Source organism: Chinchilla lanigera, unplaced genomic scaffold, assembly GCF_000276665.1.
Source record: "Chinchilla lanigera isolate Chin_1 unplaced genomic scaffold, ChiLan1.0 scaffold00021, whole genome shotgun sequence".
In the NCBI taxonomy this organism is placed as follows: Eukaryota; Metazoa; Chordata; class Mammalia; order Rodentia; family Chinchillidae; genus Chinchilla; species Chinchilla lanigera.
Window position 1 is genome coordinate 16,054,382 of NW_004955422.1, and position 24,258 is coordinate 16,078,639.

The 24,258-nt window shown below is 49.9% G+C and overlaps 1 protein-coding gene across 10 annotated transcripts in view; it reads right to left on the reverse strand.

Moving 5' to 3' along the window:
* Positions 1 to 10,144: 10,144 nt before the first annotated feature.
* Ano1 (anoctamin 1, calcium activated chloride channel) overlaps positions 10,145 to 24,258 on the reverse strand; it is a 149,089-nt gene continuing 134,975 nt past the window's right edge. For all 10 annotated transcript variants that reach the window (XM_005384242.2, XM_005384241.2, XM_005384240.2 and 7 more), the window contains 4 exons: positions 18,796 to 18,848; positions 17,492 to 17,676; positions 13,632 to 13,737; positions 10,145 to 11,941 (listed from right to left, as the gene is read on the reverse strand). In XM_005384242.2, the coding sequence (XP_005384299.1) occupies positions 11,675 to 11,941; positions 13,632 to 13,737; positions 17,492 to 17,676; positions 18,796 to 18,848 (611 nt within the window). In that variant the 3' untranslated portion in view covers positions 10,145 to 11,674. The remainder of the gene's footprint in view (positions 11,942 to 13,631; positions 13,738 to 17,491; positions 17,677 to 18,795; positions 18,849 to 24,258) is intronic.

Genomic DNA, 24,258 nt, shown 5'->3' on the forward strand with positions numbered 1-24,258 from the left:
CATGTTATCCCAAGGCACAGCAAATAGTTCAATATTATGTTAATTGTTTGTAGCCCAAGCTTGGCAGCCCACCAGAGACCATTTTCCCCAGATTTACATGACTCATTATATGGATGATATCCTTGTGGCTGCTGCCTCCTGAGAGATTCTTTTTTGGGCTTTCAGACAAGCCAAACAGGATTTGCTTGCCTTTGGCTTTGCATTGCTCCAGGAAAAATACAGCTCTCTGCACTTTATCAGTATCTGTGAACTGTACTAGCAGAAAGGACTGTTAAACCTCAACAGATTCAAATCAGAATGGATAATCTTATAACCTCAAATGATTTTCAAAAATTATTAGGAGATATTAATTGGATTAGACCAAAATTGGGAATAACTACTTTTCTTCTTTTTAAATTTTATTTTAAGGAGGAAAAAAGTAAAACAAAATTTCAAAACAAGATAATAGGAGAGTAACAATGGTTAATGCATTGATAACTACTTTTTGATTACAAAACTTATATATGAGATTTTATAAGGAGACCCAGATCTTAATTCCCCTTGCATACTAACTGAGACTGCAAAGTGAGAGCTAAGATTGGTGGAAAAATATATTCAATCTCATCAAGTTTTCTGGATCAATGCGCAACAATTGTTATATTTGTTTGTGTTACAGACCCCTCATTCTCCCACAGGTTTGCTTGGACAGTAGTATAAAAGGAAGTCTTTCTCACCGAATGGTTGTTTTTACCAAATCAGTTGGTTAAATCTTTACAATTATATTTGGAACAAATAGCCAAAATAGTCTTCATGGGGAGAAATCAGGTTTGTCAACTGATAGGGTATGATACCCACAAGGTTGTGCTTCCATTAGCTATTTCACAGAGATAAAATCTAATTCAAACTGTTTATTGGCAGATTGCCTTTGCCAGTTCTGTAGGACAAGTTGATAATCATTACCCTAATGATTTGTTGTCTCAATTTTTCTCAAATTATGTTTTTATCTTGCCCTAAATAACCCAGTTGCAATCGATCACTGAAGCAAGAACTTCTTTTACCAATGGCTCCTCTAAGGAAAGGCTGCTATCTGGAGTGATGGATTTCAACACATTATTCCTACATTTGTGCTTTAAGCCCAAAGATCTGAGTTAACGACCATCTTATTTGTTATTGAACATTTCTTTGGTCAGGAGCTCAATATATATATATATATATTTTTTGAGACAGGGTCTCACCACAAAGTTCAGGCTGGCCTTGAGCTCACTTTGTAGCCCAGGCTGGTCTCTAACTCTCAATGATCCTCCTGCCTCAGACTCCTGAATGCTGGAATTACAGGCGTGTGCTACCATGCCTGACCAAGAGCTCAATATTTTGAGTGATTCTTCTATACTATTCGACTCTACCTCTAGAGGGCTCTATAGAAAGTTTTACCCTGGAACCTGCTTTGCTTAGTTTATTCCTCAGGTTACAAAAGGCAATTTGTGAGCATACTGTTCCATTTTTCATTGGCCGTATGCACTCACATACAAATTTACCTGGATCTTTAGATTACAGTAATCAACAGGATGGTTCATTAACACTTTTGTTTCCTCTTTTGGTCTGGCTAAACAATCACATGGGTATCACCACCAAAATAGTAGAGCTTTAACAAAAGAATTTCAATTATCATGCTCACAAGCTAGAAATATTGTTCCATCTTGCCCTACCTGTCAAAAAATCCCTCACCCGCCCTTCTCCAAAGATAGCAATCCCGGGGGCTCAAACAGAATGAAATTTGGCAAATGGATGTGACTCATACTCCCTCTTTGGGGCACTTGCAATATGTTCACATTTCTATTGATAGCTAGACCCACCTAATGCATGCTACTTGTCATTCTGGGGAAAAAAATAGGACATGTTCAACAACATTGTCTGCTTTTGCCACTATGAGAGTGTCAAAAACTATAAAAACAGATAATGATCCTTTTTATACTAGCAAAGCATTATCTTCCTTTGTTCAGCTCTACCATATTAAGCATCTTACAGGCATTCCATATAATCCACAAGGCCAAGCTATAGTAGAAAGAACACAGTTAACACTCAAAAATCAATTAAGTAAACTAAAAGAAGAAATATGGCTTCCTCCATAGGCTCAATTGGACCTTGCTATCTTCACTTTAAATTTTTTAAATCTATAGACAGAAAACAACTGCCCTGTGGCCCAACTGCATTGGCAGCCTGGGCCTGCCTAAACTGCCATATGTTCAGGTCTTGTGGAAAGATACGCAGTCAGGTAAATGGGGAGGCCCCTCACAGTTAATAACCTGGGGATGAGGGTATGCTTGTATTTTAACAGGAAGTGGATCACTAGTGTGGCTGCCATTCAGGAATGTGTGACTGTGGAAGACAGAAGTCTCCATGGTGGCAATGGCTGACTGCCCCGCCAGCCATACTGCCGACTGACTTTTGCACAGATGAGTCTCAAAGATCAGCCAGTGGCAACTCCATCCTCTCCAATGATGGAGGCCAAACCAATTAGGAACAAGGGCTTGGAGAGAACAATCCATGAAGCCAAGGCACCAGTAGACCATCAGGGTCTGGCACAGAATCCTGACACTGTGTTCATTGCTATGATGGCTATCCTAGATGCACAATATGTATACCCCAGGGTCAGGGATGGAACATTGGGCCTACATCCCCAACTTTCCTTGCTTAGATCCATTACTTGGATGGATCTCTCACCTGAAATGTATTATAAAACCGACATATCACATTTACCAGTGGATTTGATACCAGGATCAGCCATCTGTATAGACATGAAAGATAAGGCAATTGTTCATTGGACTTCTTGTTTTACTTTTCCTCCTGTGTGTGTGGAAGATGTTTCCATACAGTCTAATTATTGTTATGCCACCTCATCTCAGACCTGGTTGATCCACACTGCTGCAAACTTTATTATGTTAACCCTGGGGTCCATTCACATGGCTGGAGACCAAGAAGATTCCTTCCCGTCCAAATATCCAAATTGTCAGGCTCATATTACATGGAATGGATTCCATAAAGATGCCCCTCTGCTATAGGATACATGCAGGGGCCAATCAGGAAGATAGGGAAAATTGGGACCATATGAATTTATTGACTGAGGACCTTGGGGAAATTTTATGGAAAGAAAGGGCAATAGTATAGACTGGTTTGGGTTAAACTAGACTAACCTTGATGATGTGACTGAAAAATCTGTCCCAACTTATAGAGAGCCCTTCCTGGTCCTTGTTGTGGTCCAGGTTTGTATTTGTAATCCCATGGAAAAGTTAGTGGAATTCTAGTGAGTTAATTCCAATCTACTACTTCCAGAGCAATCTGTGATGAGAATAAAGACACTAAGGTGTACCTGTAGTTGTGGGGAGCCAAGAGGGTTCCTAAATCTGGTTAAGATGATGGCTATCCAGGACAAAGGCCTCTACCCAGGGCCAAACCCAGGTTTTCTTAATTTATGAAGAAGAGAGTGGCTTGAGGATAAGTGACTGAGAGAAGGGCAGGAAGTAGGTGAGTGCTGTGAGCTGGGCTAGGTAGGAGGCCTGAAATCACCTCTGCAATATGCAGAGAGAAGGACATGCAGAAAGAATAATCTGCATAACATAGTTCGAGGTAGTATCTAATGTTTGGGGGTTGATGCTTCAGCTCTGATGTGTAATTTTTTATGCCCTCGGAAGTCAGAACCTCTTATCTTGAGGCTCAATCCCAGCTGACAGCATGGAGGGTGGCTCTCCCTCTCGCCTGGTTCACACACGCTTCTTGGGAGCTACAGGGTGGGACAACACTGATCTGTCACCTTGCTTCAAAGACTACTCATCAGCACTTCGGCTGGACCCATTTGTATTGCTTAAAGACTATTGAGGGGATAAAGATAAAATTTAGCCAGGTGTACACACATCAATACACAGAAGTAGGGGTAGCTTTAGCCAAAAGGGAGATAACTACTCTTCTTTCAAGGAGAGTCATCCAGGTGGTCCTCCACACCTACTAAGGAAGTAACTTGGATAGAAGAAGGTTTCAATACACCTTCTCCCCAGTTTTTACATTATGGAAAACTTGGGTCTGCCCAAGAAACATGGAAATTGGCTCTTCCCTATGGAGAAGGAAGCTTATGGACTGGTAGTGACTTACTATAGTAAGTCATGCTATATTACTAGCAATTGTACTATAGGGCTATTCAAACTTCCATATGTATCTGTCTATAACCCATGTTTTCATGTATGGGAATATACAATGGAATACTAATACTTTTACCTGTCAAAAATGCACCTTGAGTCACTGCATTCCCTTCAGATCTGTACAAAAGAAGACTCTAATGATGCTAGGGTAGATACCAGGAGTATGGGCTCTGTTAATTTAAGTGAACCATGGTCATATACGCCTACTGCTCATTTGTTACAAGTCCTGCTTGATTAGCTCATCCACAGAGCAAAGAGGACGCTGGGACTGATCATTGCTGGTATAGTCTCTTCGGTATTATTGATTTCAAGTGTAGCCGTTTCCTCGGTTGCCTTGGCCCTTCCATTCAAACAGCTAATTTCAGAGATAATTGGGCCAAAATTGCTAATGAGGCCCGGAATATACAACATTCTACAGATGCTAAGCTGCAATCCCAAATAAGTGTGCTTGAGACTACTGTTTTATGGATGTGAGATCAAACTGAAAGTTTACAGCTACAGCAAAGCCTCAGGTGCCACTATGACATTTCCCACTTTTTTTTTTATTACTCCTTTACTTTATAATCAATCTAGCCATCCGTGGGAACATATTAAAAAGCATGTAGAAGGAGCAATGCATAAAACTATAACTACGGATCTTGGAGCCCTCCAGAAGGAAGTTTCATATGTGTCCCACCAGACTGCTAATTTTGATGGTCAGATTCAAAACTGGGATAAATTTTCTCATGTACTTGATCAGCTCAATCCCTTTGACTACCTCAAGGCTCACTTCCGGTTTTACATGGCTGTGCTAATAGTAATTGGATCATGTCTCCTTGCTCTCTTCTTAGTCTGCTGCAGAGGAGCTCAACGCAAATGACATCTAAAGACATTGCAGCCACAGGTCACGATGATTCACTTTCTACAAGCAAATAAAAAGAAAGGGGGATCTGTCGAGGGCCATTCTATATAATTTTCCAGGAAAAATCATTTCATCATTAAACTGTGATTAGAGCTTGTCTGAGGCCTAGTATCTTTCCATGCAAACTGGCCCTGTATGCGGAAATACAACTCTATGTGTCTCTGGTCACAGCTGAGGCCTCAGCGGTCTTGTGATGCTGTGATGCCCCAGGGGAAGATTACATCAGCTGAAGACCTGCTGGTTCCTTGAGAACTGAATAGTAATAAAAAAAAAGGTTTCATCTGGGGGAAAGGACAAACTTCTTATTAACCTGCCATCTCTTCCCACCATCCTCATCAGATGAGATCCTCCTTAGCTTAAAACCATTGCTGCCTTCTGAGTCATCTCATAACCTCCTCACCTTTTTCCTCAATGTAAACGTGATCAGTAAATACAGAGGTACTGGCTGCTCTGGCCCTTCTGTTTCTCATGAACAACTGGCCATCGCAGATCCCCGTTGCACTGCTATTGTCTCCTGCTCTTTCTTTTCGCTCTGCTCTTTAACACTTTGCAGGAAACTGGGGATTCACTGCAGGGGTCCCTGATATTGGAGGAAAAGGGAAAAAAGAATTGAGATGTGTTATGTACATGTACCAAATCCCCACAATGTATGTAATCATTATGTATTCCAAACATGTACTAATAAAAATTTAAAAATTTAAAAATTTCTTTTTTTTTTTTTTTTTTGGTTTTGGTTTTTCTCCAGTACCAGCGATTGAACTCATGACTTTGCACTTGCCAGGCAGGCACTGGGCCGCTGAGCTAAATCCCCAGCCCCCTAAAATTTCACTTTTTAAGGCTGAATAATATTCCACTGAATGGACACAGCCTGTTTTATCTACTCAGTTGTGGATGTACCCTGGCTGCTTCTCTCTTTGGGCTGTTGTAAGCAATGCTCCTATGAACATGTGTATGCACACAGCTGCTTGAGACCCTGCTTTTACTTCTTTGGGAGTATATTCATTAGTGGGATTGCTGAATCATATGATAATTCTGTTTAATTTTTTTTGGTATTTGGAATTAAATTCACAGCCTTTGCACTGAGCTACATCCACAGCCCTTTTTGATTTTTTTTTTAATTTTTGAGTAAGTTCTCATTAAGTCACTAAGTTTCTCAGGCTAGGCTCAAACTTGGAATCCTCCTGCTTCAGCCTCCCAGAGAGCTGGGATTACAGGTGTGTTCTGTGATACTTGGCTTGATTCTGTTTATTTTTATTTTTGAGAAACCACCAATCTCTTTCCATAGTGGCTGTACCATTTTATATTCCTACCAGCAATGCACAAATGTTCTAGTTTCTTCATATCCTTGCCAACTCATGTTATTTTCTGGCTGTGTTGCCCATTTAAAAATCGGCTTTCTTTGTTGTTGATTTGTAGGATATTTTATATATTGTGGATGTGCCTCCTTTATCAGGTATGTGATTTGTGAATATCTTCTCCCATTTTGTTAGCTGTTTTTCACTCTGTTGAATCCTGTGATGCACAAAAATTTAGGATTCTAATGGAGTCCTGTTTATGCATTTCTTAATTTTACTTAGCATCACACCAAGACAAAAAGGAAAGAAGCACAGGAGGGAGGGCGGGTGGAAGAAAAGAAATTTAGAGGGAAGGAAGCTGGTTTCATAGGAGGAATTTTATTTTATTTTATTTTATTTTATTTATTTATTTATTTTTTGGTTTTTCTCCGGTACCGGGAACCAAACTCACGACCTTGCGCTTGCCAGGCAGGCGCTTTGCCACTGAGCTAAATCCCCAGCCCCTGGAATTTTATTTTTTTTAAAATTTATTTTAATGGGGTTGAATACAGGAGAGCGCTACCATTACATCCCCCATCCTTTTGTCTCTTGAGACTGAGTCTCCGTAAATTCCCCAGGCTAGGCTTAAACTTGTGATCCTCCTGCCTCAGCCTCCCAGAGTGCTGGGTTTACAGGCATGTGCCACCATACCTGACTATAAATTTATCTCTAAATTGTGAAGATGATGGTGGTCAGAGTTCTTTTGCTCCCCCCATATCATCTTGATGCCTCTCATTTATTTTTTCCTCTTCTCTCCGTTTTCTATTTGCTTTGGCCTCTCTCGGGGCCGACTGCTTTACTCAGGTAGCTGTAAAAGCTCAGTTTTCCTTGTGAATCTTTAGTTTTTTCAAGGGAGCCTCATTCTGGACTGGAAGGGGTGCGTGGTAGATAAAGTAGTGTCCCCAAAGTTCCCATGGCCTAAACCCAGGCCGTGATGATCCCAGATCTAGTCCTCATCCTGGACCTGGGGTGCGTTGGTTTGATAGCAAATGGGTCCCTACAGATGCGGGGAAGATTAAGGCCTTTGGGATGGGGAAGTTAGCTTTGCTCATCCCAGGGGACCCCTCTGATCCTGAGTCCTCATAAACAGGTAGATGGCAAGTGTGAGCAGGACCGGGCTGCGAGATGAGGGAGGAGCCACGGCCAAGTACGCCTTCTGCAGCAGGCTCCTGCCTGATTCTAGCCCATGGAGACCCGTATCAGGCATCGGACGGACAGAATTGCAAGGCAAGTGTTGTGATCACTTCACCCAGGGCTGGGCTTGGCACTGCCTGTATGCAACTCCCTAGGCGGCCAGTAGAGGACGACAGCCACCAACAGAAAGGAACAGGAAATCATTTCTTGGTGAGACATGTGATGGTTACAACTGCAAGAGGAGGGGCCCTCAGAGAGAAGGCGAAGGACACGTGCTTCTGAGGAGCCATGGAATTGTTTCAGGGCCCCGGCAACAGATACCTGCACTTTCGGTGGAAACTGATTGTGCCTTATGGTAGGGCAGTTTTCTGTATGTTACACGTTAATAAAATAAAGAAGGGAGAAAGGACAAGAGAAGGGGGGATGAAGTAGGGAAGGGAAGAAGGGGGTGCGACAACAGAAGATAAATGATTTGACAGAGCTGAGGACGGCCCAGGCCAGCCTTTATTCTGCGGCTGTGTCCCTGTGGGCCCCTGAGACCTGGCTAAGGCACCGACGCCAGTCCCAAGGCAGGGCTTCCAGGAGCAAGCTGTGTCTGTGCCACCTGCTCTTCTGTCAAAGGCCGTGTGGGCGAGCAGTGTGTGGGTGCCCTGCTGAGGGCACATCTGTGGCCAGAGGCGTCGTGGTTTGCCTTCCACTCTCACACTGGCTAACTGCGTCCTGAGATCAACCCAGCTCAAAGGCAGAAAAGCCAGTTGTCAGTTTATTTGCCATCCATCTAGCCTCTACTCAAATCAGATATCCACCTATCCATCCATCAGTCACTCGCCCATCCATCTACTTATCTATCCATCCCCAACCCATCCATCCATCCATCCATCCATCCATCCATCCACCTATCCATCCACTTATTTATCCACTCACCAATTTCACCCACCCATCTCTCCTCCCACTCACCCATCCCATTCACCATCCACTCCTCACTCACTTATTCCCTCAGCACTTTCTGGTGCCTCCTCTGTGCCTGGCATTGTGCCGGGTGCTCCTTCCTGGCTTGTTTCTGGCCAGTGTCAGCTCTTTTTTTCTTTACTATTGCTCTTACAAAACATAGTGATGTAAGTGAGTTCCCTGATGTGTGGTCAATCCCCTCCTGTGGTGTGGAGTCATGTTAGGAGGCATATGAGTGGCTCCTGGAGACTGTAGAATGTGTGTGGGGGAGATAGGAGTGTGGTGCCTGGGACGGAGTTCTTAGTCCAGCTTTAGGAGGGGACAGCCTGGCCCAGGCACATGCTTTGGCCAATCTGGTCCAGGGATTCTCACAGCTGGTCCTAGACTGGGGACAGGGACCTAGGCCTGAGGCTCATCTAGCAAGGCCAGTGATTCCGGAGCCACAGTGAGGACGGAAAGCAGGCGCAGCTGGGAGGTGGGGAGAGACCGCGTGGCACGTGCGCCAGCTAGACCACAGCCCCTGTTCTCCTGCCGGATGCAACAATGTGACATGATGCAAAATGGGGCTGGACATCAGATGGGTGACATGTCAGGAGAACATGCAGGGCTGGATTTTAAATGTAGATTTCCCTGTGGCTTGAGTGCCTGCACACCTTGGGACCCCACCTCACCCTGCTCCCAGGAACCTGCAGTAGAAAACTTCCTGTGCTAGACTCCTAGGGATCTGGATCCATGGGATGGTTGTGTAGCCAGCTTGCTGGGTGTCCACAGCAGAGCCCCGGCCCTCTCTGAGCCTCCTTGTGCCCAGGTGGTGGTTTCAAAAAGGTGTCTCTACTTGCCCATGTGGACAGACTGGCAGCCAAAGGCCACTCCCCAAAAGGTTTTTGGGACATTTCAGTTCTAGGAACCCAAAATTCTAATCTGTTCAGTTGTGGGCCCAAGGGTTGGACTGAGGAGTCACGGAAGAGCTCACTAAGAAAATGTGACTGCAATCCCTTGTCCTAACACATAGACAGGGTCACATAACACCCATTTACATGCACAAAGATGTACTCACACATGTGTACACACAGGCAAATATATACGAACCCACTTGTATGATGCACACACCATGCAAACACATGAACAGACGTGCAGAAGCACATGCACACAGCTGCATAAGCATACCACAAGCATATAAACAAACGCAAACACACATGCAAGTATGTGGGATACATAAACACACGAAAACATACAAACACATCCATATAAGCAAATGCAAACATGTATGCACACACAGTGCACGAGAAGCACCTGCATGAACAGAGCCTTTGTGTCCCAGCCGTTTATGCGCCCATCACATTGTGCTGACCTCGGAATTGCAAGGCTTCTTTTTAACAGTATTGGCTTGTACATATGTTTACATGCACGAACATGCATGCACATACATGTGCACACAGACACAAGCACACACACAAACATATATCACACACACTCACAGAGTGTGGGACTCCCAGGATCATCTAGAACAGCTCATATGTCTTGCACCAAAGGCACTGGAAAAGTTGGAGTAAGTCATTCCCAAATTTGCAGCAACAACCCAGCTTACCAGGGTCTTTGGGGACAGCCTCTCAGCCTCTTGAATTCCCTGGGCAAAAGTCAAGAAAGCTGCAGTGAACTGAGAACATTGTGTATTCAAATTTATTTAAATGAATGTTCAGCCACAGTCCTCTGTGAATTTGTGTACATTCAGTTTTTTAAAAAATGGTTTCCATAAAAGGATTTTTGGTAATCACCTAGTTTTTAATACAATATTTATATGCAAAAACCTCATCTGAAACTACTTACTGTACAAGAGAAAATAGAAGCATCAGATTGCATGATTTTAGCAAATAATGGAAATCTATGACACCCATAGGCTTCGGTCATAGTCGGCCGATTACAGGAATGTCAACATCACACCCATGACAAGTTCAAGGCAAATACACTGAAGTTTTTTCTCCTTGGCTTCGGGTGAAGCATCTTTTTATGTTTCTCTTGGTGCTTGAGAAATTTCTGTTAATTGGTTAGTATAACTGCTGCAATTTAGATCGCTTGTATTATTTATGAGACTTGTTCTTACAAGCTTGTAAAATGATAATTGTCCAACAGTGACATTCCTATAAGTAAAAATATAGAGAAGTGTTACCAAAATAGAAGACTTTATTAATAAAAATCTTTGGTAGTAACAGTATTTTAAATTCCTCTCAATGATATTTGGTTAACTAATAAGCTCCTTCCACCTCAACCTACAAGAAAAAAAAATCCTCAAATCCACCCTATTATTGAGTTAAAAAAAAAACCAATAAATATTCTAAGGCTTTGAATAAACCGTGGAAGCCTCAGGACTTGGTGAAACCCTTAAACCTTTCTTAGAAATGCCTCCCAGGTAAGCACCCTTGTTTCCTGTCACCCTGGTTTTATTCCCCAGGACCTTGGATGATCAATTCCAAGGTCAGTGCAGTGTGATGGGTGCAGGAGTGGCTGGGACACGAGGGTACTGGTCACTGCTAATTAGGGACGATTGCACCCCTTAGTTCTCCCAGACTAAACCAGGAACTCCCCTGCCCTCCATGTGGACAGGGCTGGGCACCTCTCTTCCGACCAGAAGGGTTTGTGTTCTGAACTTTCAGAAGGAAAAGATGTTTAAAAGTCTTCTAACATATCTGACCTAGAGGCAGGTGATGCCTTTCAGAACCAGAACAGACACTGCGTATTCCTTCTTAGTTTCTCAGTTCTCCCTGAAACACCGCACCAGCTGTTGCCCAGTGCCTCTGAACACCATTTTGCATCTACCCGGAGGCGTCAGTTACACGACAGAGGATGATTTCTAGGGCTACTGCCCTCTCCTCATCGCACAGGAGGCCCAAGTCTTCCACTTACTGTGCTGCAAAGCCCCAGTCCTCGCCACGCGTATCACCCCATCACCACCCATCGTTTTGATTCATCTTGAACACTAAAGATAAAAAAATTCCCTGCATAATGGTCTTGTGCAAAAACAAGGAAAAATACAGAAAGAAGACAGAAAAACATTGTCCTATCAGAAAGTGGTCCTCCACGTTTGTAGAAAACACAGGAGCCACCAGGCCCTGGTGGGGGTGAGTGCGCCTGCCCACAAGAGGGCGCTGTCGGTGGGGGAAGCCCGCTGGCCTGCCCATCATGCCGCACAGCTACAGTGCGCCCCCGTGGTATGCTTGGCTAGCGGCCGGGCCGCTGCCACAGCTGTCGGAGCGGGCTTTGGGGTTGTGGTTGTTGCACGGCTCCTCTCGTGAGCGGTCCTTCTCCATCCACGTGTCCAGCAGCTGCTGCTTGCCCTGCTCCTCCCTCATGAACAGCTCCACCATGAGCACCTTCTCCTTGTGGATCTGCTGGCTGATGTCCTTGGGGATGTCGGGGATGACCCAGTCCACAAAGTCACTCATGAACATGACCAGGTTCTGCAAGGAGAGTCAGGGTGCGAGGTGGGAGGGGTGCACCTGGGAAGGGCTCCGGATCTCCCGCCCCTGTCACCTGAAGAGTGTGCACCTGTCTCATCTGTGGATCTGCCCCCACCTGTGCACCTGCCCCACCTAGCAGAGCCCACCATCCATCACCCCCAGCCCTGTACACACTCTCTGACCTCTCTGGGCCTTGGATTTCCAGAAGATATAAACAAGCCAGCAGGGATATGTGCTGACTTTCTTAAATGAATTTAAATTTAGTAAATAGGAGGGCATTTGTCTGAGTAATTCTGAGTTCCTGCCCTGGGAGGCTTGAGAAACAATGCCATGGGTCACGCGCCATCGGTCATGTGCTGTCACATACACAGAGGATTGAGGGTTTCAGGAAAGTAGTTAACAGAGTAACAGCACCTAATTGGATGGAGCGTCCGTGGTGCCTACTGACCGGGTGGGCCCGCCTACAACCTGCACAGCCCATGGGGGCACGCTGGACATTTACTGCCTTGGTGGAGGTGTTTCTTGGGGGTAGAATGCAAGATAAAGTGGTCCTTATGCAAAACCCCACATCATACTGTTGGCTAAACTTCTGTCCAGGGAGCATTTGTTAGAACCTCTGCCAGGTGATATCTGCTGGGGATGATGCGGGTGCCCCTTGCAGTCACCCCCTCTTCTGTTTGGTGCTCCCAGCTCCCCACATGAATGCCGTGGGGTGCTGAACCCACAGCTAGGGAGCTCACATCCTCACTGTCTCCCACCCTGCCTCAACAGGCAGTGACTGACCAACCTAGGCAGACAAAGGCACTGCCTTGCAAGGCTGGATGACTCCCGGTCCACTGCTTCCCCGGGGTTCAGCAGGAGCAGTCTCCAGCCAGACCCCTCCTTGCTGAGCCCCTTCTTGCCCGTTCTTCCCCTCCCCAGGGGGCTTTGCTTCCTATCTTAAATGCGTAAGAGCACCCACTCCAGGTCTCCAGCTTGACGACTTTTGTCCTGACTGCTGCAGCAGGCTGACAGGTACACTGCTGTGTTCAAGAGTGAAGGACCTGCCAAGGCCGCCTGGGTGCAGGGGGCCCAGCTGGGGAGAAGCCCACACTGGGGCTCCTGGATTCCGAGCTCTTGGCCTCCCCTTCCTGGTGGGCTCCCTTGCAGCAGTGTCATGGCCCCAGGTGGCCTCTCTCGTGCTGTGGCCTCCGCTTGGTGCACCTGCCGCTGCCTGACCTGGGGTCTTGCTCACCGGAGGCTGCCAGTCTCAAGAAATAGGCCCCGACCTCCTCCTCAGAGATGGTCAGGTCCTCTGAATGCTGGCCTGGGACTGGAGTCATCTAGGGCCCATGCCTCCTGTCTGAAGCACCCAGAATTCTACCCAGAGAGCAGGGAGGCCAAGCCGGGGGCATGGCAGTGTCTCCCCCTCCTCCACGTCTCTTTCAGTACAGACCGTGCACACTGACTGCTCCCTCCCCGCATCAGCCCTCCCTTTCCTTTCCTCGTTCCCATGAAGCTCTCTTGGGCTTGTCACAGCTCAGGGCCTGGGCTGGCCAGGCGTCCTTTGGGCATCCTGACACTCGGCTCCCAGGTCTCTGCAGGGTCTCCCAGCCCTGGTGCCAGGGGCTCCTGACAATGAGCACAGAGTGCTTCCTACCCTTAACCCCCAATCCTTCGGGAAACAAAGAGGCCCACCGCGAAAACACACCTGGAAGACAATGACGAACGCCAGGCGAGCGGCCAAGACGGCCCAGAAGTCCTTGGAGATGTCGTATTTATGCTCGGACCACGGGGGCTCACGGTAATCTTTGTACCTGCAGAAGAGAGTGAGGTGTAAGGGCGACGCAGCTCAGGCGGATGCTGGGTGGCTGGAGAGACACAGAGAGCCTGGCCCAGCACTGTGGCCTGCTCTGGGTCGGTCCACGCAGGACAGTGGTCAGGGCCACGTGACCGCATGGGAAACCTAGACCTCAGGAGACGTCCCTGTAGGCCCAGCCGTGGGCTCCCCGGAGCAGCATCAGGCCCCTCTGGGCTCGGAGGTTCCAGAGGCTGTGCAGCCTTTTCCCAAGGGACTCTCAGCTGAAGCCGGAGAAGGTGAGGCTCCCTGGGTGGGTGGGGTTCTCTCAGCCTGAACCCCCCCACCTCAACCGGCCTTGACCTTCACCGAACTCTAGGCTTCTAGAAAAGTTTGAAAACTACCATCTTTTTGGGGACACTGTCCCAGTACTTGTCTGGGGTGGATGCACATGGGTGCCTGTGGGGCTCTGCCCAGCTCTGCCAGCTCTGTGCCTGCACCCCTCCTTTCTGCAGCCTGCACTTAAGGCAGTGGACCCCAATTCCAGGCACTCCCTCTGGAGTCTCACTGGACCCCCTTGGTCCAGGACTTGCACCCTTTCATTTCTGGCTGGCCCAGCCAGGCAGACTGTGAGAGGAGGCAGCTAGTTCTAGACTCACAATCTTAGCTCCCGGCCCACAGGGACAGCTACCCGCTGTGTCTCAGAGCAACTGCTCAGCCTCTCTGGGCCTTGGTCTGGGCATTCCTTCACATTGTAGGCATTTATTGAGGAGCTACTACATGCCAGCCTCCATTTCAAGGGAGCAGATTCAGTGGGGAACACAATAGCTAGGCTCTTCCATCCACAGAGTCTTGTTTCTGCTCAGCTCTGAACCCCCGACACTGAGATAGGATGGGGCTGGGGAAACACATGTTGGTGCAGGTGCTGAGCCAGGCAGAAGTTACACACCCTGCTCTCTGATGGGAACGGCAGCCCCCCCCCACACCTGTTCTTCCCTCTTTCCTTCTATGTTTTGGGCCAGCTACACTGGGATGCTGGGAGATGTGTTTGGGTTACCTGGCAAACTCCTGTGCATCCCTCAAAGTCCGCTGCTACCTGTGTTCAGACATCTTTCCCAGAGATGATGGTTTTCTTTCCCCGCTTTGCCTGGCTTTCCTTATCAGCCCATTGACTTCCCCAAGGGAGAATGTGATATCTTCTCTGAGGGTGGGTGGAGGCCTGGATGTGGCAATGCTGGTTTGAGTGCAGGAATAAACACTAACCAGCAGCGATCCTAGTTCTCAACTCTTTCATCACCGCTGGGGCCACTCCTTGGCTGGGCTTGGTTCTGTTCTTCCTGCCAGCGCCTCCTTGGGGAGGTGGCCCGATGAGGGTGTGGCCAGTGTGGGCAGAAGGCTCAGTACCTGGCACAAGAGTTTGGGGTCCAGAGAGTCCTGGCTGGAACCCGGGTCTGGGGAGCAGAGTGTGGGATCCACAGCCTCTGTCTACGTGGGGGTCAGAGCCACAAGACACTTAAACATGAGGTCTCAGCCCCGTGTCCTTGCCTTCTGCCTGTGTGACGTGGGTCCTTCCGCTGGCCGTGAGCCCATCTCTCACCTTATAAATGGTAATGTTCAAAGCCCTCGGGAATCTTTTAGAAAAATGAGACGTATAATTCTCTACCCTCTTTTTCTTAGTCATGCTTCTAAAATCCAGCTTCAGTTACACATGTAACGCTTGAGTGTGTTCTTGGCATGGGAAGTGTGAAACTGCTAAGGTGTTGTGTCATCTTCTGGGGACTGCTGTGGCACTTTGTGGCCAGCTCCTGGGGCCACGTGCCTGATGGGGAGGGAATCCCAGCCCCTTCCCCTGACACAGTCCCCTCTTGAAGGCCACCAGTGGAGAGATGGCGCAAGGCTTTCTGAGCCTTTCCTATGAATGATCCCACATATATGTATAGATGGGTCTCCAACTTCACCATGATTAAGATTTTTATGTCAGTGTGGTACCAGGGATTGAACCCAGGGTCTTCACACTGAGCGGCATCCCCAGCCCTTTAGTTTTGGTTTTGAGCCAGGGTCTTATTAACTAGCTAAATTGCCCACGCTAAGCTCAAATTTGAAATCCTCCCACCTCAGCCTCTCAGAGTGCTGGGATTATTATAGACATGCACCGCCGAGCCCAGCTCACTTTGGACTTTTTGACTTTCTGACAGTGTGAAGGCTGTACATATTCAGTAGCACCTGTGCCCGATTTCTGAATTTGATCTTCCCCCAGGCTTGCACTACCTAGTCTGAACCCCTCTTGATACAGGCTGGTGGCGGCAGTGTCAGCCCTGAGATCAGGGCATGTGGGACAGCGCATGGTGCTGCTGGGCCAGGATGTACAGGAGGCTGGGAGCATTCAGCGCATTTCCAGTTGAATATGTTCTCCACTTATGTGAGTTTATCTGTGGATTTATGGACCAATTCTAGCAGAAGCAGGGGAACCAGTGGGGGAATTCTAAGCCGGAAGTGGGGTTGGGTTGTGTCTTGTGTCACCACCTGACTTCGAGTGGGCAGACCTGGTTCCAACTCGCTCTGCATGGGGCCCAGCTAGGCGCTCTTCTGTGACACAGGGCACAAGCTTGGTGTTCCACTTTTCTTCTTCAGGCTGCAGCCTTAAGCCTCCTCTTGCTGCCCACAGTGCCCTGAGCCCTGGTGGCCTCTTCCTGCTCCCACAGGTCAAGGCTAAGAGCCGATAAGAGGACGGGGAAAGGTGGCAGCCGGACAGACCCCGGGAAGGAGGGTGGCGTCTGCCTGCCCCGATGCGCACACAGGGGCGCAGGCCTTTGGTGCTGTGGGTCTCTGCTGGGTTGGAGACTGTGCTGTCTGCGGGTGCTGCTACTCCCAGCCGCCCACAGACAGGCTCCATGGGTGGACAGCCCTCCTCTCCTGCCCTGGCCATGGGACACCACCTCTGCCTGCTCTGTCCTCTTGTCCATGCGCCGCCCTTCACGTCCTGCTCAGAAGCTAGATCAGCCCACCCCAAATCACTGTGACCCTCACCACTCTGGTGAGGCTGCCCACCCCTAACATTTCCCTGTTCCGCCTGTTGACCTGGTTTCTCGCTCCTGCTCTGGTAACTGATCTGTTTATGTGTCTGTTGCCCCCTGCATGGAGGTCCCCGGATGGGTGGGATCAGGCCACCCTCTCTGAGTCCCCAGCCCCTGCACCAGGCCCGTGGGGGATGGGCAGGGAATGGCCTGGCCCAGACTCTGCACGTTGGCTCCCAAGCAGCTCCCCGGAAGTCCCCAGCCTCTGGTCTGCAGAACAGCTGCAATGAGGATCCCCCAGTTCTCTGACCCACAACCCAGCCTAGTTGATGAGTGTCCCCCAACCCCTGGCAAGGGCGACCGGTTCTGCGTCCATGCGATGCAGGACAGACTGGTGAGACTCAGTCTGGGGCTTTTGCTGACCCAGGGGAAAGAGAAGGGCTGCCTCTGGGGGCTGCAGAGCAGAGAGGATGTAAGGTGAGGCTGTGGAAGGTCCCTTCTGCATGTCAGAAAACGATGCTGACGCTGAGGAAAGCTCAGTCAAGGGGCTGTGGCAGCAAAGCAGCCCGACAGCAAACTGTAGCTCCTGAATTTCTCCGTTGTACTAACACCATCTCCTACCCGCCTCCCATGAGGCATTTTTCAAAAGTAAGTCTGGGCTGTTTTGTGACTGGCCCCTTGAAAGAATCCTGGCTCAAATGCTGGTTTCCCAGAAACCCACCAAACAAGGTCCTTGGGGGAAAGAAGCGAGGTTGGTACCTGCAGATCTGCACCTCATAACCCAGATCCAAGGGGTCGTTGGGGGCCGTGCCGTTCTGGAAGTCACTGACGTTGAAGGAGGAGAGCGTGTGGTTGACGAAGCCGTGCATGGTGCCATTCTGGCTGTACATGTAGAGGTACACCAGGCGCGGGATGAAGTCGGACGTGAAGGAGATGACGAAGGCCTGCGGGGACAGTGGGTGGGCGCGGCCCGGACAGTGAGTGGAGGGTGGGGTGGGGGTCTGTTATCCCTCAGTCATCTGCAGGGCTGGCAACAGCAGGAGACCAGGGCAGGTAAAGGCAGTATCCTCTCACTGTGTGGTCCAGCCAGGTCACCTGACCTCTCTGTGCTACCCTTTCCCCAGTCACACTACCAGGGGACCTTGCCTTCCAGGCTCAATGGCAGAGACAGGCTGGTAGGGTGGGAAAACCATAGAGCATGCCCAGCTCACGCTATCACAATAGTCTGGAGGGAGGAGGTGAGCAGCAGGGGACAGGGCAGAGTCCCAGGGCTCAAGAACTCCTCTTGGGCTGAGTACTCCTGCATCTTGTGGGGAGCTCAGGACCTGCTGTGGGTGGCAGGTCATGAGGCAGTGGCAGTGGGGACAGCGTGTGGCTCCCCTGGGCTTTGAAGCACATGCAGGGATGGCTGGACAGAGCAGAACTATTGGGGGAGAACATCAAAAACATGGCAGAGATGGGGACCCTGAGAGAGGAGGCCACAGGGAATACTGCTCTGACCAAGGCGCCAAGGGCCGTGGCAGCACTACCCTGTGGCCTGGGACAGTGAGACCAGAGAGGGTGAGGCTCAGGACACTGGGAGGAGGTAGGGGGACACTGGTTCTTAGTGCGGCTGGGGGCAGGGGTGGTGCTAACAATTCCCCCCTTTTCCTTTCCCAAGCTCCTTTAATGCTCAGGCTTGCATTTCACATAAAGGTGAACACCCTCCCTCCGATAAAGGAGTAGAGAGACCAAAAGGTTGCAGTGAGGAATCGCGCTCTCTGGCTCTTTCTTCCTGTCTTTCCCTCTGTCTGTCTTCTTCTCCGTCCTTCTCAGGACTTGGGTGGGAGGGCTGGGGTGGGTAAGGGGTTTTGCTGAAGGCTTGCAGGAGGTCCTGGAGGAACTGGTGTCTCCTATCATGTTCCCCAAGATCAACAGACTTAGAAGCAGGCTGAGGCTGTGCTGGGACTGCAGGCGGGAGCAGAACCTGATTCCACCTTCAAGTGCCCCCTCCCCTGGTCATCCAGCCAGGATTTAGCCAGAACTTTTGTCCCTGTGGCCCAGCTCCCTGAGATGTCACTTACGTTGATAATGACAGCAAGCTTCCCAACGCCTCTGAGGATGTTGTACCAGATCCCTGGGGGAGAAAAGCAGGTTAAAGACCCTTCTTGGGCCAACGCTCAACCACCCGGTCACAGGGAGCACCCAGTGGCCCTGCCTTGCAGGTAGCAGGTCTGTTTTTCAGGGCAGTCAGAGGGACACGGTGGCAGTGGGACATCACCTGGTGAGTGCCAGTACCCACAGCTTTATAGCTGGTTAGCTGTCCATGAGCACACGAGGCTTCTGAGAGACGCACTTAGAAACAGCAAGTCCCTAAGGACTCTTAACACCTCCAGAAAACCTGCTTATTATGCCAATTGGCCTGGTGGGACCTGTTGTCTAGAGACAAAGATTTGCCAGGTGGGGTGACACACACCTGTAATCCTGCACTCTGGGAGGCTGAGGCAGGAGGACTGTGAGTTTGAGTCTAGCCTAAGCAAGTTAGTGAAACCCTGTCTCAAAATAAAAAATAAAACAATGGGCTGGGGAGGTAGCTCAGTGCAAAGGCCCTGGGTTCAATCCCTAGTACCACACACACACACACACACACACACACACACATACACACACACAAAGTGAAAAAAAGAAAAGAGGTGCAGCTTCTGGACTGGTGCCTGAATAGCTATAGTTGCAAGAGGCCCAACTAGTGCTGGGGTAAAAGTCAGTGCCAGGGCCCCTGGCTGGGGAGGCCAGGAAATCACCCTGGGAATGATGACTCTACAGTACTGTGGCATAAACCATTTCCCTCTGGACAGCTCATGGCTCCTGCCACCCCAAGTCAGAGATGCACAAAAGCATCACAACCCAGCACAGGGGACGCACTGCCACTCCATTTGTCTCGGAGACAGCACCGCCAAGGCCTCAATGCTGTGATTTCTGGAGAGGAACCGGTACCCTCTGACCAAATCCTCTCAGGCCAGGCAGGCACCCAGGCAGGTTCTGGCTCTGGGTCCCGAGCCAGGTCCAAGGTGGGTGATCCGGGGAGGATAAGCAACTACTAGTGTCTTTAGGGAAAAAGAGGGCAGGTGGGAGAGCTACGCACGCTGCCCTCCTACCCTAGAAGGAGCAGCAGCGGGGGCTGCCGCCTTTGCTTCTGAGTGCATGCTGCTGGGGTGCAGAGAGAGCAGCAGTTCATCTCCTGCTCCCCAGAGACTGGGAACCACAGGCTCAGACACAGCAGCAGAGGCCAACACAGCATGACATGTGAGGTGCCCGGATCTCCCCCTCCTGGCACCAGCCAAGGACAATTCAATGATAAACCCCAGTCACGACCCAAGTCCACCAGAAGCACCCTGGCAGACCCATTTTGGGTGGGAGCCTGGGAAGTAGGAATCACAGCTCCTATCCTCGGGCCGTGCGGGCTGCAGCCTGACTGGAACAGAGACGTTGATCACAGCTCTGTTCAGCATCTCCCAAGTCCTCAATTTAGCTTCCTGGGGCAGGGCAGGTGGTGGGGACCAGAGGGTGGGTGCCTCACGCTCAGCAGGAGGAAAGCAGGTGGAAGGGGTGAGCCAGACACAGCACCAGGAAGGTGGCACATCCTTATGCTGCTGGCACTTACACTTTGATCTTGGGTGGAAACACATTTCATGCCGGGCTTCTCCTGGCCATGTGCTGGGGACAAGGGGCCTTCTGTGGACTCAGAGATCACAGGGTGGGCTGTGAATTGCACATCCCTTCTGGGCCTCACTTAGTATCTGGCAAACAGTGTTGGCACTGTTTGGCAGATGTTTGCTGAGTAACTTCACGAGCATAAATTGTCCTTTCCAATAGATGAAATGGGGGTGGCAGGGAGGATGCAAAGCAGTGGCTGGTGGGACCTGTTGAGGCTGTGTGATGCTCCATTAGGCTTGCCTACTACTTAAACGTTGACTGAGATTTATAAAATCTAGACTTGTTGCTTCTGAGAGTCTTAGCTCTGGTCCACAACCCGAGGATGCATCTCCATGACAACCACCTGTAGTAACCACCAGCGGCGCCCCCTACAGACCACACTGGGTATTGCAGTTGCTGTCGGGGATAATTTAAACCTAGCCCTTTGTCTTAAGAGAGGAGAAATAGTCTTCTAGAACCAGCTACCTGCAAAGTTGGGGCATAGGACGTCCAGAGAGGGCTGAGGGTTTTGGGAAACATGGAGCCATGCCTGTCACTCTGGAGCTTACTGTTTTCACAGCATGTGGCCCACCGGGTCTGCTGGGCTGAGTTTGAGGCCTCCAAGCTGGGATGCTGGGGTGGGGTTGAGATCTCCACATATAGCGTTCCCATAGGATGGCTTCTGAGTTCAGCACATCCTGGGGTAAGTGAGGGAGATGGGCCATCACCCAAGGAGCCCTGAGAGATGACAACAGGAAATGGGAGGGACAAGGGTGAAGGATGGACGGGCCAGTCAGCACAGCTTCGTGCACTGTATTCTGGAGCCTGGAACTGAGCCTGTCCTACAAGTCTCTAACATGTCTACGTTCACGCACTGGCTTTCTGTGTGGTCCCTGCACCACAGTGATGGGAGGTGCTTAAAAATTGCAAAACCAGCAGAGCACTGCGGCGCACATCTGTAATCCCAGCATTCTGGGAGGCTGAGGCAAGAGGATTGCAAGTTCAGGCCCAGCCTGGGCAATGAGAAAGACCCTATCTCAAAATAAAAAAAGAAAAAGAGTTGGACTTGTAGCTCAGTGTGGAGGCCCTGGGTTCAATGCCCAGTACCACAAAAAAGAAAAAAAGTGCAAAACCAGACTTCACCCCTCACCTGTCTTGGAGCAGGGCCAGAGCCTACATTTTGAACCCAAAATGCTGCTGCTGCACATCTTGGCTGATACTTACTGACCTTACCATGCCTAGGTCACATGGGGGATGCTCTTTTGGAAAACTTTGAGCTGTTTTTATGCAAACCCATAATGCGTAGCTGTCCCCTTCAGGCCTACCTTTTTCTAAGGTTTTTTTTTTTTTTTTTTTTTTTAAATCATCCTAGGGGTCTCTAGGCCCCATTTCCAAGAAGACAACAAGGAAGTACCTGGGAAAAACCAAGTGCTTTGCAAGGGTGGCCACGAGCTAAACGTGGCAGAAGTTTCTCCTGGCAGCTTCTGAAGACAACAGGAAGTCAAAGTGGAGGGAGCCCGGGGATCCAGGGCTGGTTCCCATGCATGGAGCTGGGGCCTACTACTTAAACGTTGGGACCCACTGTGCCTCCCCATCCACGGCCAAGGATGACAGAGCCCCTGTGCTCTGGGGCACAACCTCCCTAGCCAGCCATGGTCTGTGGGGTGCAGGTCACAGCGGCCGATGGGCCTCTGTCCCCAGGGAGGCCGGCCCAAAGGCTCTGCACGGATCACAGGAGGAATACAAAAGCTTGTTGAGCAAAAGGTTACAGCTAAGGAGCCTGCAAACAAGCATGTGAAAGACCGGCCAATCACGCTTTCTACCAACCAGACAGGAACCAGGAAGTGGTAGCTGATCCGTGAGCCGTGGGAAAGAGCAGGGAGCCAGGAGCAAAACCCTGCAGATGCACGTGGCCACCCTGGCGGTGGGGATGGCAGTGCAGGTGATGGGGCTGTGGGGAGCCGGGTGCTCTCTTCACCTTGGTGGGTGTCCAAGTTTTCAGGTGCCACTGTCTGGGGATAGCGAAGGCCTCTGGAGGCAGAGGTGCCAAAGCAAACACATGCCCGCGTGGACTCAGCCGGGGCCTCCAGGCGTCCGGGAATCAGGCCTTTGTGAGGATCAGTGACTGGGAGGGCACCTGCTTTTCTCTACTGCCACAGGGCAGAGAGCCACGGGTTTTCAGGGACTGAAGAGCCACCCAGGCTTCCTTGCAGCTCCTCAGAGCACCCCACAGACTGAAGGGTCCAAGACAAATCCATGTTGCTCCCAGCTCTCCGGGGCTGGCTATCACAGCAGGATGTGTGGTGCCTCTGAGAAGCCAGTCGGGGGTTCGGGGTTCACCTGGCTGCAGAGTTGGACCTGCCCATGGCCTACATCCAGCTCAGGACCTGTTTTCCACTTGGCTGATCAGCTGCAAATGGCTTTTTGTATTTTTACTTTTTTTTTTTTCCGGTACTGGGAATCGAACTCACGACCTGCACTTGCCAGGCAGGCGCTGTGCCACTCAGCTAAATCCCCAGCCCTGTTTTTTGTATTTTTAAATGCAAATTTTAAAAATGGATAAAAGACTTGCAGTACAAAGAGTCCTGCTAAGGCTTGGGGACCACAAAACATGAGACCTTTGCGTTCTGGCCCTTTGCTGGAAGCCTGGGCTGACTGCTGACCCAGTGCTTCTGCCAGGCCCTGCCATGTGGTCACCAGGGGTCTGGGCACTTGTGGGTATGGCATGAGGAGCAAAGGGCCCCCCTGGCCACAGAGGAGGCTGAATCAGGGATGCTGGGGCCCAGAGGGACCTGGGAGGATCTGCTCACTCAGGGCTTTCCATCTTTAAAATTTATAGACAGATCTCATTTTACAGTCTAAATCGGCATTTCTTTTTGCTGGGTTTCCATCATCTGCTTCGTCCAGACAAGAGGTGACACACAGAAGCACAAGTGCCCAGGCCGCGTGAGATGCTCCCTTACCTCCCTCCCGACACTGCACCCAGGTTCCTGGGCTCCTCTGAGCCCAGCTCCTCACAGGTCCTACACTATGCACCTGAGGCTGGGGGTGAACTGGATGAAATCGCTGATGTTTGATGGCATTTGACTGTGAACATGGCAATTTCCTGTGGCTCAGACTAAAAGATGCCACGTAAGAGAAGGCAGAGTCCACGTTACCTCCGAGATGGGTGGTGGAGAACCAGCAGACATGGTGGGCAGTGGCTAGGCCACCAGAGGTTAAAGTGGGGACCAGCGAGAGCTTCCAGCCCCAGAGACCTGCCAACGACTGCAGGAGAGAACGTGGTGCCACTTGAGGGTGTTCCAATGAGAACGATCCTGGTGTCCAGGGCAGGAAGGACCAAGAAAGCATCCCACAGTTTTGAGAAAGTGCGTTTGGGACACAAAAGTTCAACCCAGAGAAGCCCTTTCATGCTGGCATGTAGCATCATTTCACCAGAAGGACAGCAAACCTAACATAACCCAATCTTCTGTTTACTTCAAGGAGAAGCTCAGAGATGGCGCTCTAGCTAACACTGTGGAGAGAAAACTAGAGTGCTTTGCGGGATTGTTTTCACTTTGAAAATTGAATCTCACTTTAGGACAAGAAGGGCATTGTCCTCGCGGGTGAGGGACAGCTCTGGCTGGAGCGTAGGGTGGGGTCTAGAGCCTATCCGCTCGGTCTCCCATATCTCTTACCCCTCCTGGACACCCTGTTTGCTTCAGCGGTGATAGGAAGCTCACTACCCCAACAGGAAGTCTGCTCCAGTTTTTGACATGTCTTATGTGGTTATTCTTTCCTCTGACCTTAAATACGCCTCCCCCAGTCCCCAGGCCCCTCTCTTCCACGTGGATGAGCCAGGCTTGAGTGACTTG